The 16,598-nt window shown below is 47.0% G+C and overlaps 1 protein-coding gene across 1 annotated transcript; it reads left to right on the top strand.

Annotated features, from left to right (window-relative positions):
- The first annotated feature begins 777 nt into the window (after positions 1-777).
- Positions 778-14,648, top strand: LOC123991649 (potassium channel subfamily K member 1-like). Its single transcript, XM_046293291.1, has 3 exons — positions 778-1,339; positions 1,931-2,335; positions 13,883-14,648. Exons 1-3 carry the CDS (start codon positions 1,003-1,005, stop codon positions 14,131-14,133), a joined length of 993 nt encoding a protein of 330 aa, XP_046149247.1. The 5' UTR covers positions 778-1,002; the 3' UTR covers positions 14,134-14,648.
- Positions 14,649-16,598: the final 1,950 nt, after the last annotated feature.

The following is a 16,598-nucleotide window of genomic DNA, read 5'->3' as shown; positions in this document are numbered from 1 at the left end:
TATTATTCTGTAGGGCTCATTTAAAGAGACATGGATCTCAATATGATTCCCTGTTGAAATAGGTTAAATAAATCAATTGCAATTTTGTTGTTTTTCAAATCCCAGATTGCCTCTTTAAGATACTTTATAAAGAGAAAATGCTTAAACATTTTTATGGAATGGTTTTCCTTGAGCACTAGTACAGATCATAACAATCAAAGTGCTGCCATGTGAATGTGATGCATTTGTTTCACTGTTAACATGTTTTTTCGTGGACCACCTACAGATGGCTTCAATTGAATTGCCTGATGTGAATCTAAAGTAACAAACGAATTGTTTAAATAAGAATTCAGACAATATCTTCCAATGCACCTGTCTCAACCACAGTTCAAAAATATACGTATTCTGCCTCCATCTAGTGGGGGAAGAAAGGTGTAGGCAGGAATGGGCATACAAAAAAAATACAATTGTTTATATATACTGTATATACAACATTGTTTTAACCAACAATGTATTTCATTACGAAATAAGGATTTGGATGTGTGTGTTAAAAATGATGTCATGCAGGATGGACTATAGGTACACAGCTGACGTTTAAACCGACTAGCCAAAACCTAAAGCTGACCCTTGCCTTAACATATTCTGTAATTAAATATTGGTTTAAATGACAGGCGGGCCCTTATAGCCTTTGTCCCTGTCATGCACTAGAGCAGCAGAGTGATAACAACCAGCCTAAACCGGCAAGACCGGCTGCCCTGCAACCACACACCTCACCTTTAAAGCCTACCTGGCCCAGTGAGAACCAACGACGTCACGCGTCCCGTCCTCAGGACAGGTCGCGCGTCACCTTGACAAGGGTTGTATCGTGGAATGAGGAAAAGAAGATCACACCATATGGACAGAATACTTTAAGATATTAACTCTCATCGATAACAACTATCAGTAATGTGAAAATTAGACATCATAAATTGACCGCATCACAGAATTTGAAAGAAACAGTTGTAGGTCAGGTCCAGTTTCAGAATGTACCGCCAGTGCGCGAGTCTGGTGGAACGACACCGGTCAGAGCTGAGTTTCGCATTGCTGTTGTCAGGCTATGCGCTCTACCTGATTCTTGGCGCATGGGTCTTCTCCGCCGTTGAGCTTCCATATGAGCAACGGCTGCGCGAACAGCTGGAGACCGCCCGGCAAAAGTTTCTCTGGGACAACGCGTGCGTGTCTGACGAAAGGCTCGAGGAGCTTCTGACCCGCGCGCTGCATGCCAATAACTACGGCGTGTCGGTGCTCGGTAACGCTAGTGAAAACAACTGGGACTTCATCTCCTCTCTGTTCTTTACCAGCACAGTTCTAACCACCACGGGTAGGTTTAGGTGGGTTGGTCAGTGTGATTTTTAACCTTTGCTAAAATGTAGTTATCTAAAGTTGGTTTCATCTTCTCAAGATGGGTATCACAAAGCAGGATCACTACGAGGTAATTGTGAAAACATTCAGATTAATTGAATAAGCCACAGTTTATGGGTTGTTTGAAGTGTCAGGTCAATGTACCCCTCTCAGTGTACCCCTTCCATGCATAAGTAGGGATGCTGAGGGTGCTGCAGCACCTCCTGAAAAATCGGAATAATATATTTCTCCACAAAAGTAGTGCACTGGGCCTTTACTAGTGCTGTATTAGTGGACTGATATGTCTGTAGGACAGGCAAACCCCCCCCCCCCAAAAGTACTATGCATGCCCATTTCAAGCCTTCCTATGAATAACAAAAATACACTCTAAATGTAATCAGCAGCATCATGCACCTTATTTCTTTGAGGGGGAACTAATGCCAAAATTCAATTAAAAAATATATATTTTCAGTGCAAGTGGATAAATCTGAAGTGGCCTGTACCTGAGCAGGGCTGTCAGCCTCCAGGATAGGTATTGCATTTAAAAAGGTGTGTGTGCATGTTGTTGCAGGCTATGGTCATACTGTACCACTGTCAGATGGAGGAAAGGCATTCTGTGTGTTCTACTCTCTCCTCGGAATCCCCGTCACTCTCCTCTTCCTCTCCGCCCTGGTACAAAGAATTATGGTCCTGGTGACGCGCCGACCTGTGGCGTACCTTCACCTGCGATGGGGAGTGTCCAAACCAAAGTTTGCCGCTGTCCATGCGGCATGTCTATTCGTTGTTGCAGCACTGCTCCTCTTCCTCCTACCAGCGGTAGTGTTCTGCAGGCTGGAGCCTCTATGGAGCTACCTGGAGTCCCTCTACTTCTGCTTTATCTCACTTACTACAATTGGCCTAGGAGACTATGTACCTGGAGAGACTCACAATACCGTTCCCAACTCTCACCGCACGCTATATAAGCTGGCTATTACACGTAAGTTACTGTAACACAACTATAACCTAACCATAGCAAAGCCGTGAACCTCAGCCCTCACTGCTATTTACCTTGTCAAAGATACTAATGAATAAGCAAGATAGATCGCCTGCCCTACTGCCATGCAACAATAGATTCCATAGATAAGAAATATGATCTGTTCAATGCAGTTTGATGTCATTACATTTCATTATAGTACAACGGTTTGATTTGTCTAATCTTAGCAATTTCTTCTTAGCTAGCTACATAGCCGTCTTTGTATCAAAGATAATTGCGTAATTATCGTATTTCGTCGTCCTAACGTAGTCTTCACTGCTCTGCCCAGCAGCTAGCCAGCTAGCAAACGTCCACCGATTAGCAGCACTGTAGAAACTTTTACACTCAACTGAACGACTTGATTAGTGTAGTGTTAGCTAGCTACATAGCTGTCTTTGCTGTCTTCGTATCCAAGATAATTGTGTAGTTTAGAGTGTGTAGTCTTAGAGTGATTATCTTAATTTACCGAGGTTAGCTAGCCAGCTATTTGTCGTCCTTAACGTAGGAGACACTGCTAGCTAGCCAACAGCTAGCCAACGTCTTCCGAATAGAACTTAACAACCCGGTCGCATTCCGCTTCGCTCCACAGGTAGTATCACATTTTCATTTCATTTCATTACAGTACAACGGTTTGATTTGTTTGATCGTAGCTAGCTACATAGCTAGCTACATAGCCGTCTTTGTATCAAAGATAAATGTGTAGTCTAGAGCAATTTTCTAGGTTAGCTAGCCAGCTATTGTCGTTCTTTTAACGCAACGTAGCGTAATCAACACTGCTAGCTAGCCAGCTAGCCCCCGAATAGCAGCACTGTAGAAACTATTACACTCAACGGAACGACTTGATTAGTGTAGTGTCAACAACGCAGCCACTGCCAGCTAGCCTACAAAGTCAACAACGCAGCCACTGCCAGCTAGCCTACTTCAGCAGTACTGTATCATTTTAATCATTTTAGTCAATAAGATTCTTGCTACGTAAGCTTAACTTTCTGAACATTCGAGACGTGTAGTCCACTTGTCATTCCAATCTCCTTTGCATTAGCGTAGCCTCTTCTGTAGCCTGTCAACTATGTGTCTGTCTATCCCTGTTCTCTCCTCTCTGCACAGACCATACAAACGCTCCACACCGCGTGGCCGCGGCCACCCTAATCTGGTGGTCCCAGCGCGCACGACCCACGTGGAGTTCCAGGTCTCCGGTAGCCTCTGGAACTGCCGATCTGCGGCCAACAAGGCAGAGTTCATCTCAGCCTATGCCTCCCTCCAGTCCCTCGACTTCTTGGCACTGACGGAAACATGGATCACCACAGATAACACTGCCACTCCTACTGGTCTCTCTTCGTCCGCCCACGTGTTCTCGCACACCCCGAGAGCTTCTGGTCAGCGGGGTGGTGGCACCGGGATCCTCATCTCTCCCAAGTGGTCATTCTCTCTTTCTCCCCTTACCCATCTGTCTATCGCCTCCTTTGAATTCCATGCTGTCACAGTTACCAGCCTTTTCAAGCTTAACATCCTTATCATTTATCGCCCTCCAGGTTCCCTCGGAGAGTTCATCGATGAGCTTGATGCCTTGATAAGCTCCTTTCCTGAGGACGGCTCACCTCTCACAGTTCTGAGCGACTTTAACCTCCCCACGTCTACCTTTGACTCATTCCTCTCTGCCTCCTTCTTTCCACTCCTCTCCTCTTTTGACCTCACCCTCTCACCTTCCCCCCTACTCACAAGGCAGGCAATACGCTCGACCTCATCTTTACCAGATGCTGTTCTTCCACTAACCTCATTGCAACTCCCCTCCATGTCTCCGACCACTACCTTGTATCCTTTTCCCTCTCGCTCTCATCCAACACTTCCCACACTGCCCCTACTCGGATGGTATCGCGCCGTCCCAACCTTCGCTCTCTCTCCCCCGCTACTCTCTCCTCTTCCATCCTATCATCTCTTCCCTCTGCTCAAACCTTCTCCAACCTATCTCCTGATTCTGCCTCCTCAACCCTCCTCTCCTCCCTTTCTGCATCCTTTGACTCTCTATGCCCCCTATCCTCCAGGCCGGCTCCGTCTTCCCCTCCCGCTCCGTGGCTCGACGACTCATTGCGAGCTCACAGAACAGGGCTCCGGGCAGCCGAGCGGAAATGGAGGAAAACTCGCCTCCCTGCGGACCTGGCATCCTTTCGCTCCCTCCTCTCTACATTTTCCTCTTCTGTCTCTGCTGCTAAAGCCACTTTCTACCACTCTAAATTCCAAGCTTCTGCCTCTAACCCTAGGAAGCTCTTTGCCACCTTCTCCTCCTTCCTGAATCCCCCTCCCCCCCTCCTCCCTCTCTGCAGATGACTTCGCTAACCATTTTGAAAAGAAGGTCGACGACATCCGATCCTCGTTTGCTAAGTCAAACGACACCGCTGGTTCTGCTCACACTGCCCTACCCTGTGCACTGACCTCTTTCTCCCCTCTCTCTCCAGATGAAATCTCGCGTCTTGTGACGGCCGGCCGCCCAACAACCTGCCCGCTTGACCCTATCCCCTCCTCTCTTCTCCAGACCATTTCCATTTCCACTGCCTGGGAGGCTCAAGCTCTGGTGCCTACAGTTTGGACTTCTCCCCCGGGTAATGTGGCCACTCACCGTCTATGAGGTCCCAATAACAACAGTGGAGAAGATGGAGCGAACCATTACCTCATACGTGAAGAAATGGCTGGGTGTCCCACGATGCCTGAGTAACATCGGCCTCTATGGCAAAGGGGTCCTTGAACTACCTCTTACAAGTCTAACGGAGGAGTACAAGTGCTCTAAAGTAAGACTTCAGATGACATTGAAGGACTCCAAAGACCAGACCATTAGCAAGGCTGCACCTCCCCTACAAACTGGACGGAAATGGACATCATCCAATGCTGTGCAGCAAGCAACATCAGCCCTGAGACACCAAGACATTGTGGGGAATATCCAGCATGGAAGAGGAGGCTTTGGCCTGGCAGCAAGCAAACCAACGTTCCATAAGGCAACAACATCTGAACGCAGGAAGCTGGTGGTCGAGGAGGTGCGAAGACAGGAGGAGACTGCAAGAAGTGCAAAGGCTGTCTCTCTTGCTAAACAAGGGCAATGGACGAGGTGGGAAGGCCTGGAGAGGAGAAAGATCAACTGGAGTGAGCTTTGGCAAATGGAGGCAAGCAACATCAGCTTCATCATAAGAGCTGTTTATGATGTGCTTCCATCACCAAAAAATCTACATCAATGGTATGGCGAGGACTCGACCTGCCCCCTCTGCCCAGCTCCAGCGACTCTCAGGCATATAATGACAGGTTGCAAGACCAGCCTCTCACAAGGCCGCTACACCTGGAGGCACAATCAGGTCCTCAAGAGCCTGGCTGCAGCACTTGAGACCAAGAGGAGTGCAACCAATTCATTACCTCCAAAAACAAGCAATCCCGTCAAAACAACAACATTCATCCGGGAGGGACAGAAAAGGCCCAAGTATCCTCCTACAAAGCCAGAAACTGGACACCTAGCTATGGCCCGGGACTGGAAGATGCTTGTCGATATTGGCCAGCAACTCATTTTTCCACCTGAGATTGCTTCTACCAACCTTAGGCCAGACATGGTACTCTGGTCCCCTTCACGAAAGGCTGTGTACATCATAGAGCTCACAGTCCCGTGGGAAAACTCTGTTGAAGAGGCCTACGAACGTAAGAAACTGCGTTACACAGAGTTGGCAGCAGACGCAACTCAGCGTGGCTGGAATGCAAAAGTCTGGCCAGTTGAAGTGGGATGCAGAGGATTCGTGGCTTCTTCGATCATCAGGTTGCTGAAAGAACTTGGAATCCATGGACAGGCTCTGCGGCAGACCGTCAGAGCAGTTTCTCAAGCAGCTGAAAGAGGTAGCCAGTGGATCTGGATCAAACGGAAGGACCCTTGCTGGGCTATAACTTCATGACCCCTCACCCCCACCTGAGAACTCAATTCAGATCCCTCCAACTTGAGGAGGGCATATGAGGTATGCGGTCAGCTGTATGGCTGGCTCAGAGAAGAGGACGCCCCTGCCTTGCACAGTCCTGTGGGACATCTTAATTGGGCATGGGACACAAGCTAAGGCTTGATCACCCTTTAGCTGGCCACCTTTGATGAGGGTGTTTAGTGATTAAAGGCCGAAACACCCACTGATTCGAAGGCACACTACTGAGGATGTGTCCCAAAATTGACATCTTACCCCAGTCTAAGAAATAAACCTCCCATGCCACTCTGTCAACATCACGGCAAATCTCATGCGAGTGCATTCCATCTATTGGCACAATGGACAGTTTTTAACATCTCGTCCCGTGTTTTATGATTCTGATTATCTGGACCAGTCCAATGACTGCTGTGAAAGGACAGCTGACAACATAGGAAAGTCTGTGTGACAGCTTGGAGAGACAGCTGACCGGAGGGAATAGACCCCACTGGGGCTGTCATGGGTTAGCTACCCATGTTGGCAGTCTCCGACGCTGTTTCAGTATGTTGGAGACACCCACTAAGTGCTACTGAAAGTCAACAAAGGAACATACCCCTAGAGCCTGCGAGAGCTGGGGCGCAAGATGGCTCAACGACTGATCACACGGTTACGGACCCAGGAACGGAAACGACTACGAGTAGGAACACAGCACATGAGACAACCATAACAGCAGCAGGACACACACTTCAGGTGTGCAGCTGTGGTTGGGAGAGAGTAACATCGGCAAGGGGGTTAAGGATCCATCAAGGGAGGAAAAGGTGCTTGTTAGAGAAGCAGAGACAGGGACCTCGCATTGACCAGTACTTCTTACGAAGCAGCCAGTCAAATCAGTCGAATGAAGCACAGCGACGGACGCAAACCAAAGTTCGCAGAGCATCAGCACCCCTGTAACTGAGGAGGATAACACAAGCACAGGAATGCCGGTGGATGAACTCACCCAACCACAGAGACCTCTAAAAGAGGAAAAGATCAAAGGGCACAGACCGAGTGTGAAGTGGCCCAAAGCCGTTGAAAAGAGAGAGTGGGAAACAATCAACAACGACCTGACAAAAATCTTGGAACAACAGGTAGGAAAAGCAGAGAAAAAGCTTGAAAGGATGGGAGACATTATCTACCACTACGGAGAAGAGCGCTTTGGCGTAAACGAAAGGAGAAGTGGCAAGACACCTCCCGCGCCAGCCAAATCTAGGAGACAGCAGGAGATCGAGATACTTGTCAGAGAGAGAAGGCAGCTGAGGAAGCAGTGGAAGAAGGCCTCTGATGCAGAGAGAGAAGGTCTCATGCTACTCCAAGCAGACATTAAATGTCGGCTGGCAACCTTGCGAAGAGCGGAAAACTTAAGGAAACTTCGTAGGAAGAAGGAACACTCAAGAACACGGTTCTATAAAAACCCCTTTAAGTTTGTCAAAGATCTCTTCGCAAAGGAAAAGTGAGGAATCCTAAAAACTACAAAGCCTGAACTGGAAGAACATCTGGAAAAGGTCCACCAGGACATGAAAAGGCATGAGCAGATAATCATCCCACATGACATCCCACCTATTCAACCACCAGAATTCAATCTGGACACTGACCCTTCAAAATGGAGGGAAGTAGAGAACGTTGTCCGAAGAGCAAGAGCGGCCTCGGCTCCTGGGCCTAATGGAGTACCATACAAGCTCTACAAGAACGCCCCGGATGTTCTACGCTTTCTTTGGAGGCTCATGAGGATAGTGTGGCAGAAGGAAATAATACCAAAGGCATGGCGAAGGGCTGGTGGTGTGCTAATCCCGAAAGAGAAGGATGCGACAGACATCAGTCAATTCCGACCAATCTCCCTTCTCAACGTCGAAGGGAAGATCTTTTCAGTATAATAGCACAGAGGCTGTCCACTTATCTGGAAAGGAACAAGTACATTGATACATCTGTACAGAAAGCAGGCATTCCTGGTTTCTCTGGTTGCCTGGAACATACTAGTATGATTTGGCACCAGATCCAAACAGCTAAGAAGGACAAGAGAGACCTCTATGTCATCTTCCTCGACTTGGCCAATGCCTTTGGCTCAGTTCCCCATGAACTCCTCTGGGAATCCTTCAACATTTTCCACGTACCAGAACCCATCACTACACTGGTAAAGGCCTATTTCCAAGACCTGCAATTGTGTTTCACAACACCTGACTTCACAACAACATGGCAGCGCTTGGAAGTAGGCATAATGGCAGGCTGTACAATTTCTCCTCTGGCCTTCACTATGGCCATGGAAGTCATCATCAGGGCATTGAGATGGGTGGTCGGTGGTGAGAGAACTAAGGAAGGGCTCCGTCTCCCACCTATCCGAGCATACATGGATGACATGACTACACTGACCACCACTGCAGCATGCACCAGGCGGCTACTTGCAAAACTGCAGGATAACATCAAGTGGGCACGGATGAAAATCAAGCCAAGCAAATCTCGAAGCATCTCCATAGTCAAGGGACAGCTTAAAGATGTGAGGTTCTGCATTGGAGATGACCCGATACCAACGGTGTCTGAGCAACCCATCAAGAGCCTGGGTAGATGGTACAACGAAAGCCTCCGGGATAAAGATCAAGTGCAGCAAGTAAGGCAGGACATCGCCGACGGTCTTGAGAACATCAACAAGACCCTACTGCCTGGGAGGCTCAAGCTCTGGTGCCTACAGTTTGGACTTCTCCCCGGGTAATGTGGCCACTCACCGTCTATGAGGTCCCAATAACAACAGTGGAGAAGATGGAGCGAACCATTACCTCATACGTGAAGAAATGGCTGGGTGTCCCACGATGCCTGAGTAACATCGGCCTCTATGGCAAAGGGGTCCTTGAACTACCTCTTACAAGTCTAACGGAGGAGTACAAGTGCTCTAAAGTAAGACTTCAGATGACATTGAAGGACTCCAAAGACCAGACCATTAGCAAGGCTGCACCTCCCCTACAAACTGGACGGAAATGGACATCATCCAATGCTGTGCAGCAAGCAACATCAGCCCTGAGACACCAAGACATTGTGGGGAATATCCAGCATGGAAGAGGAGGCTTTGGCCTGGCAGCAAGCAAACCAACGTTCCATAAGGCAACAACATCTGAACGCAGGAAGCTGGTGGTCGAGGAGGTGCGAAGACAGGAGGAGACTGCAAGAAGTGCAAAGGCTGTCTCTCTTGCTAAACAAGGGCAATGGACGAGGTGGGAAGGCCTGGAGAGGAGAAAGATCAACTGGAGTGAGCTTTGGCAAATGGAGGCAAGCAACATCAGCTTCATCATAAGAGCTGTTTATGATGTGCTTCCATCACCAAAAAATCTACATCAATGGTATGGTGAGGACTCGACCTGCCCCCTCTGCCCAGCTCCAGCGACTCTCAGGCATATAATGACAGGTTGCAAGACCAGCCTCTCACAAGGCCGCTACACCTGGAGGCACAATCAGGTCCTCAAGAGCCTGGCTGCAGCACTTGAGACCAAGAGGAGTGCAACCAATTCATTACCTCCAAAAACAAGCAATCCCGTCAAAACAACAACATTCATCCGGGAGGGACAGAAAAGGCCCAAGTATCCTCCTACAAAGCCAGAAACTGGACACCTAGCTATGGCCCGGGACTGGAAGATGCTTGTCGATATTGGCCAGCAACTCATTTTTCCACCTGAGATTGCTTCTACCAACCTTAGGCCAGACATGGTACTCTGGTCCCCTTCACGAAAGGCTGTGTACATCATAGAGCTCACAGTCCCGTGGGAAAACTCTGTTGAAGAGGCCTACGAACGTAAGAAACTGCGTTACACAGAGTTGGCAGCAGACGCAACTCAGCGTGGCTGGAATGCAAAAGTCTGGCCAGTTGAAGTGGGATGCAGAGGATTCGTGGCTTCTTCGATCATCAGGTTGCTGAAAGAACTTGGAATCCATGGACAGGCTCTGCGGCAGACCGTCAGAGCAGTTTCTCAAGCAGCTGAAAGAGGTAGCCAGTGGATCTGGATCAAACGGAAGGACCCTTGCTGGGCTATAACTTCATGACCCCTCACCCCCACCTGAGAACTCAATTCAGATCCCTCCAACTTGAGGAGGGCATATGAGGTATGCGGTCAGCTGTATGGCTGGCTCAGAGAAGAGGACGCCCCTGCCTTGCACAGTCCTGTGGGACATCTTAATTGGGCATGGGACACAAGCTAAGGCTTGATCACCCTTTAGCTGGCCACCTTTGATGAGGGTGTTTAGTGATTAAAGGCCGAAACACCCACTGATTCGAAGGCACACTACTGAGGATGTGTCCCAAAAATTGACATCTTACCCCAGTCTAAGAAATAAACCTCCCATGCCACTCTGTCAACATCACGGCAAATCTCATGCGAGTGCATTCCATCTATTGGCACAATGGACAGTTTTTAACATCTCGTCCCGTGTTTTATGATTCGGAGACCTTCTCCCTTACCTCACCTCGCTCATCAACTCATCCCTGACCGCTGGCTATGTCCCTTCCGTCTTCAAGAGAGCGAGAGTTGCACCCCTTCTGAAAAAACCTACACTCGATCCCTCCGATGTCAACAACTACAGACCAGTATCCCTTCTTTCTTTTCTCTCCAAAACTCTTGAACGTGCCGTCCTTGGCCAGCTCTCCCGCTATCTCTCTCAGAATGACCTTGATCCAAATCAGTCAGGTTTCAAGACTAGTCATTCAACTGAGACTGCTCTTCTCTGTATCACGGAGGCGCTCCGCACCGCTAAAGCTAACTCTCTCTCCTCTGCTCTCATCCTTCTAGACCTATCGGCTGCCTTCGATACTGTGAACCATCAGATCCTCCTCTCCACCCTCTCCGAGTTGGGCATCTCCGGCGCGGCCCACGCTTGGATTGCGTCCTACCTGACAGGTCGCTCCTACCAGGTGGAGTGGCGAGAATCTGTCTCCTCACCACGCGTTCTCACCACTGGTGTCCCCCAGGGCTCTGTTCTAGGCCCTCTCCTATTCTCGCTATACACCAAGTCACTTGGCTCTGTCATAACCTCACATGGTCTCTCCTATCATTGCTATGCAGACGACACACAATTAATCTTCTCCTTTCCCCCTTCTGATGACCAGGTGGCGAATCGCATCTCTGCATGTCTGGCAGACATATCAGTGTGGATTACGGATCACCACCTCAAGCTGAACCTCGGCAAGACGGAGCTGCTCTTCCTCCCGGGGAAGGACTGCCCGTTCCATGATCTCGCCATCACGGTTGACAACTCCATTGTGTCCTCCTCCCAGAGCGCTAAGAACCTTGGCGTGATCCTGGACAACACCCTGTCGTTCTCAACTAACATCAAGACGGTGGCCCGTTCCTGTAGGTTCATGCTCTACAACATCCGCAGAGTACGACCCTGCCTCACTCAGGAAGCAGCGCAGGTCCTAATCCAGGCACTTGTCATCTCCCGTCTGGATTACTGCAACTCGCTGTTGGCTGGGCTCCCTGCCTGTGCCATTAAACCCCTACAACTCATCCAGAACGCCGCAGCCCGTCTGGTGTTCAACCTTCCCAAGTTCTCTCACGTCACCCCGCTCCTCCGCTCTCTCCACTGGCTTCCAGTTGAAGCTCGCATCCGCTACAAGACCATGGTGCTTGCCTACGGAGCTGTGAGGGGAACGGCACCTCAGTACCTCCAGGCTCTGATCAGGCCCTACACCCAAACAAGGGCACTGCGTTCATCCACCTCTGGCCTGCTCGCCTCCCTACCACTGAGGAAGTACAGTTCCCGCTCAACCCAGTCAAAACTGTTCGCTGCTCTGGCCCCCCAATGGTGGAACAAACTCCCTCACGACGCCAGGACAGCGGAGTTAATCACCACCTTCCGGAGACACCTGAAACCCCACCTCTTTAAGGAATACCTAGGATAGGATAAGTAATCCTTCTCACCCCCCCCCCTTTATGATTTAGATGCACTATTGTAAAGTGACTGTTCCACTGGATATCATAAGGTGAATGCACCAATTTGTAAGTCGCTCTGGATAAGAGCGTCTGCTAAATGACTTAAATGTAATGTAAATGTATACAGTGTATAAAAACAGTGCACACTGTTTCATGATTGATTCTCAATTTCGGAGGTTCTATACTTCAGGTCCCAGAAATGGATGTTTAGTAGATGTAAGTTGTCAATCTAGCACCTAAATGCAGAATCCTTGGTGTAATACATGAAGGTGGTGAAGGTCACGTGATTCTGGCTTTGGCGAATGTGCAGTTTTTTTGTGAGGGAATGGGGTAGCTGCACTACCACTGTTATAACCAGCCCAACTATCCATGATGCAACACTGACCATAACCCCAAAGTACTGTGCACTACAGTCTTTAGCCATGTCCTATAAGTTATTTTTCAGAATGGAAACACCACTCAGTGGTGGGAAAAGTACCAAAGTGTCATACGTTAGTAAAAGTAAAGATACCCTAATAGAAAATGACTCAAGTAAAAGTGAAAGTCACCCAGTAAATTACTACTTGAGTAAAATTATTTGGTTTTAAATATAATGAAGTATTAAAAGTCAATATATTTGCTAAAATATACTTAAGTATCAAAAGTAAAAGTATAAATCATTTCACATTAATTATATTAATTTACGGATAGCCAGAGGCACACTTCCAACACTCAGACATAATTTACAAACCAAGCATTTGTGTTTAGTAGGGATGACGAGGGATGTTTTCTTGATAAGTGTGTGAATTGGACCATTTTCCTGTCCTACTAAGCATTCGAAATGTAAAGAGTACTTTTGGGTGTCAGAGAAAATGTGTGGAGTAAAATGTACATTCTTTTCATTAGGAATGCAGTGGAGTAAAAGTAAAAGTTGTCAAAAATATAAATAGTAAAGTAAATTACAGATACTACTTATGTCGTTTTTTGGGGTATGTTAAAGTATTTTACTTTAGTACTTTACACCACTGGCTCCAATGTAGTAGCTCTGATGCAATAATTGATTTAACAACATTTTGACAGCAAGCTCTCTTCATCAGGGTATGAGTTATAATAACAATAAACTAACCATAATAACTAGCGCGGTCAAACGATAAAACATTTTTATCAAGTTATTTCCAGGATTTGCTGTGATTAATCATGATTAATCACAAATTCTGAATTTGCTTAAATTAAGCAGAAATTAAGATTTTTCATCATAAAAAAAATATATTGATGACTTGATTTGGTCTAAGATAATGGTTAGCAAAGTGAGAAATTGAAAAAAGCAGACTTTCTTTAACCTCAAAGTGAACTTTCTTTTAGAATGCATTGTTGTTTTTAGCTGTATCGATTGGGTATTTGGGATGTTGTCAGTGTATTTTGAAGGGTTTCATAAAAGACGATTAAGCACGATAAAAAATTATTGGGCAATAAAATTACAAAAAGTTAACTTGAGTTAACGTATCAACTCTGACAGCCCTAATAATAACACAATCATAACCTCGACCACATGCTATAGTCTAGCCATCACTTGTAAGTTACTATAACCATAACATAACCACTAATGAATTACTATATCAGGTTGATGTGTGATTAATCTTATTCTCCCATTTCTCGTCACTCTCCCTCTGTGCTAGTGTACCTGTTGCTTGGCTTGGTCTGTCTGTTGGTGGTGGTGGAGACGTGTTGTGAGCTGCCACAGCTGAAGAGCTTCAGGAGGAGATTCTACAGAGAAAATAATGCTCCAGAGTCAGAGACCAGAGACCAGGAGGAGTTTAGCAGCACAGAACATGATCAAATGACTGACCACCTAACTGATCAGCTGACCTTCTCCTCAGTGTCCGCCCAGGCTGCCTCCCTCCGCCAGGACAACACAACCTGGCAATAGCATAAAATAGATACTTCACTGTGTATTGATGAGAATGGAAATGTGTCTTCTGCCTTATGCCCTCCTCCACACACACACACACACACACACACACACACACACACACACACACACACACACACACACACACACACACACACACACACACACACACACACACACACACACACACACACACACACACACACACACACACACACACACAGTTGAGATGCAGCCACAGTGCAGCGGGAGCCATTGTGGGGGGTTAAAATGTCTTGCTCAAGGGATTGTATATAGGATCAGAAACCAGCAGCCTTCCATCTGCCAGTTCAGTTCCATTCCCATTTTTGTGTCGCCTGGTCCGGGGTTTGGACCAGCATCCTCCCAGCTGTTGGGCACATTCTTTTTTGCATCACCTAGTGCTTGGGTTGGCGGAGATTGTACATTTTAAAGTAGACTATTCCATTGGTTCTAAAGTGAATTCTCCACTAACTGGACAATGCAAAACAAGCGCACCCATAAAGTGTGTGTATGTGTGTGTGTGTGGGGGGTATTGTATGCATGCCACTGTCTTGTGAGCAGGGTGGTTTTGGGTGCTCTACACTTCCTCATTCAAACAAATTAGCTATACTGTTTGAATGAGAGATGTGTGGCTAACCAGTGTGTTGTGGGATTGGCGATTACTCTAGACCAGAATCTCCCAATCTCATTCACTTTTTAAAAAATAAATCAAAATAAATTCAGGGAGCTGGCATTTCATGGGAGATAGTCTCCCACTGCTAAATATGGCAATTCAGTAAAGGTATAGCTTGAGTGGTGGTGGCATTGATGGTACTGCCAGGGAGGGAGAAACATCAGTCAGACAGGCCCGGAGTTTTGCATCAGGCACCTCTGTGTCTGAAGTTCACAGCTACTCCTCTGTAAGTAGGCTGGAACATCCACCACCAAATGTGTAGTACCTACCTGGGTGATGATTCGGGAGATATAAGAGCCTGAGAGACCACCACACCACAGTCCACATTCTTCCAGAAACAGGAGCAGGTGGAATAAAAAGCCAGTGCTGTGTTGATCAGGTGTTGATGCATTATTCAAATTAGATTAGACAGCTGGCTAGCTATAGCTAGCCAAGTAAAGTAAACAGATTTGCCATTGTCAGTCCTGCAATTCCAGAGGTCACCAACAGATATTTTTGCTTAACCCTCAACTGGTTATCAAAAACCCCCAAAAGTATTTTAAAAATGAAAAATATATATAAAAACGTCACAATTGCAAGAAAGATGTATAATATTTACAGAGGTCTATGCCAAGGCTTCCTCACAGGTGAAAAGTGATTGCAAATTTTGAAACCATGCAGCCTCCCAGGTGAGGGTTGGGGTGTGAGCCGCGTACCCTGTTCAAAGCGGCTGGCAAAGTCTGCTCAAAACAAATTGTCGTATGTAAAGCACATGGAGAAGGGGGAGACCAAGGTTGGTTGTCACACGGATTGGTTGTCACAGTGCTTATAGAGAGCAATGGTAATGCCATTTTTTTGTAGACACCAACTCCGCCAAGGCTCGTTGGCCAAGCCTATCGGGAAATTCATTCGGCCTCAGAAATTGCCCAAATAAATGCTTCACAGAGTTCAAGTAACAGACACATCTCAACATCAACTGTCCCGAGGAGACTGTGAATCAGGCTTTCATGGTCAAATTGCTGCAAAGAAACCACTACTGAAGGACACCAATAATAAGAAGAGACTTGCTTGGACCAAGAAATACAAGCAATGGATATTAGACCGGTGGAAATTTGTCCATTGGTATGGAGTCCAAATTGGAGATTTTTGGTTCCAATCGCTGTGTTTTTGTAAGTGCGGTGTGGGTGAATGGAGGATCTCTGCTTGTATATTTCCCACTATAAAGCATGGAGGGGGAGGTGTTTAGGTGTGGGGGTGATTTACTGGTGACACTGTGTGATTTATTTAGAATTCAAGACACACTTAACCAGCATGGCTACCATAGCATTCTGCAGTGATACGCAATCCATCTGGTTTGGGCATAGTGGGACTATCATTTGTTTTTCAACAGGAAAATAACTCAACAAACCTCCAGAATGTGTAAGGTCTATTTTACCAAGAAGGAGAGTGATGGAGTGCTGCATCAGATGATCGGCCTCCACAATCCCCGACCTCAACCAAATTGAGATGGTTTGGGATGAGTCAGACTGCAGAGTGAAGGAAAAGCAGCCAACAAGTGCTCAGCATATGTGGGAACCCCTTCAAGACTGCTGGAAAAGCATTCCAGGTGAAGCTGATTGAAAGAATGCCAATAGGCTGCAAGGGGGTCAAGGCAAAGGGTGGCTATTTGAAATTATAACATTTATTTAGATTAGTTTAACCCTTTTTTGGTTACTACATGATTCCATATGTGTTATTTCATAGTGTATGTCTTCACTATTATTCTACAATGTAGAAAATAGTAAAAATAAAGAAAAACCCTTGAATGAGT

Source organism: Oncorhynchus gorbuscha, linkage group LG12 (genome assembly GCF_021184085.1).
Source record: "Oncorhynchus gorbuscha isolate QuinsamMale2020 ecotype Even-year linkage group LG12, OgorEven_v1.0, whole genome shotgun sequence".
Classification (NCBI taxonomy): domain Eukaryota; kingdom Metazoa; phylum Chordata; class Actinopteri; order Salmoniformes; family Salmonidae; genus Oncorhynchus; species Oncorhynchus gorbuscha.
Note: the sequence above shows the minus strand (reverse complement) of the source record. Positions and strands in the feature narration are given on the sequence as shown.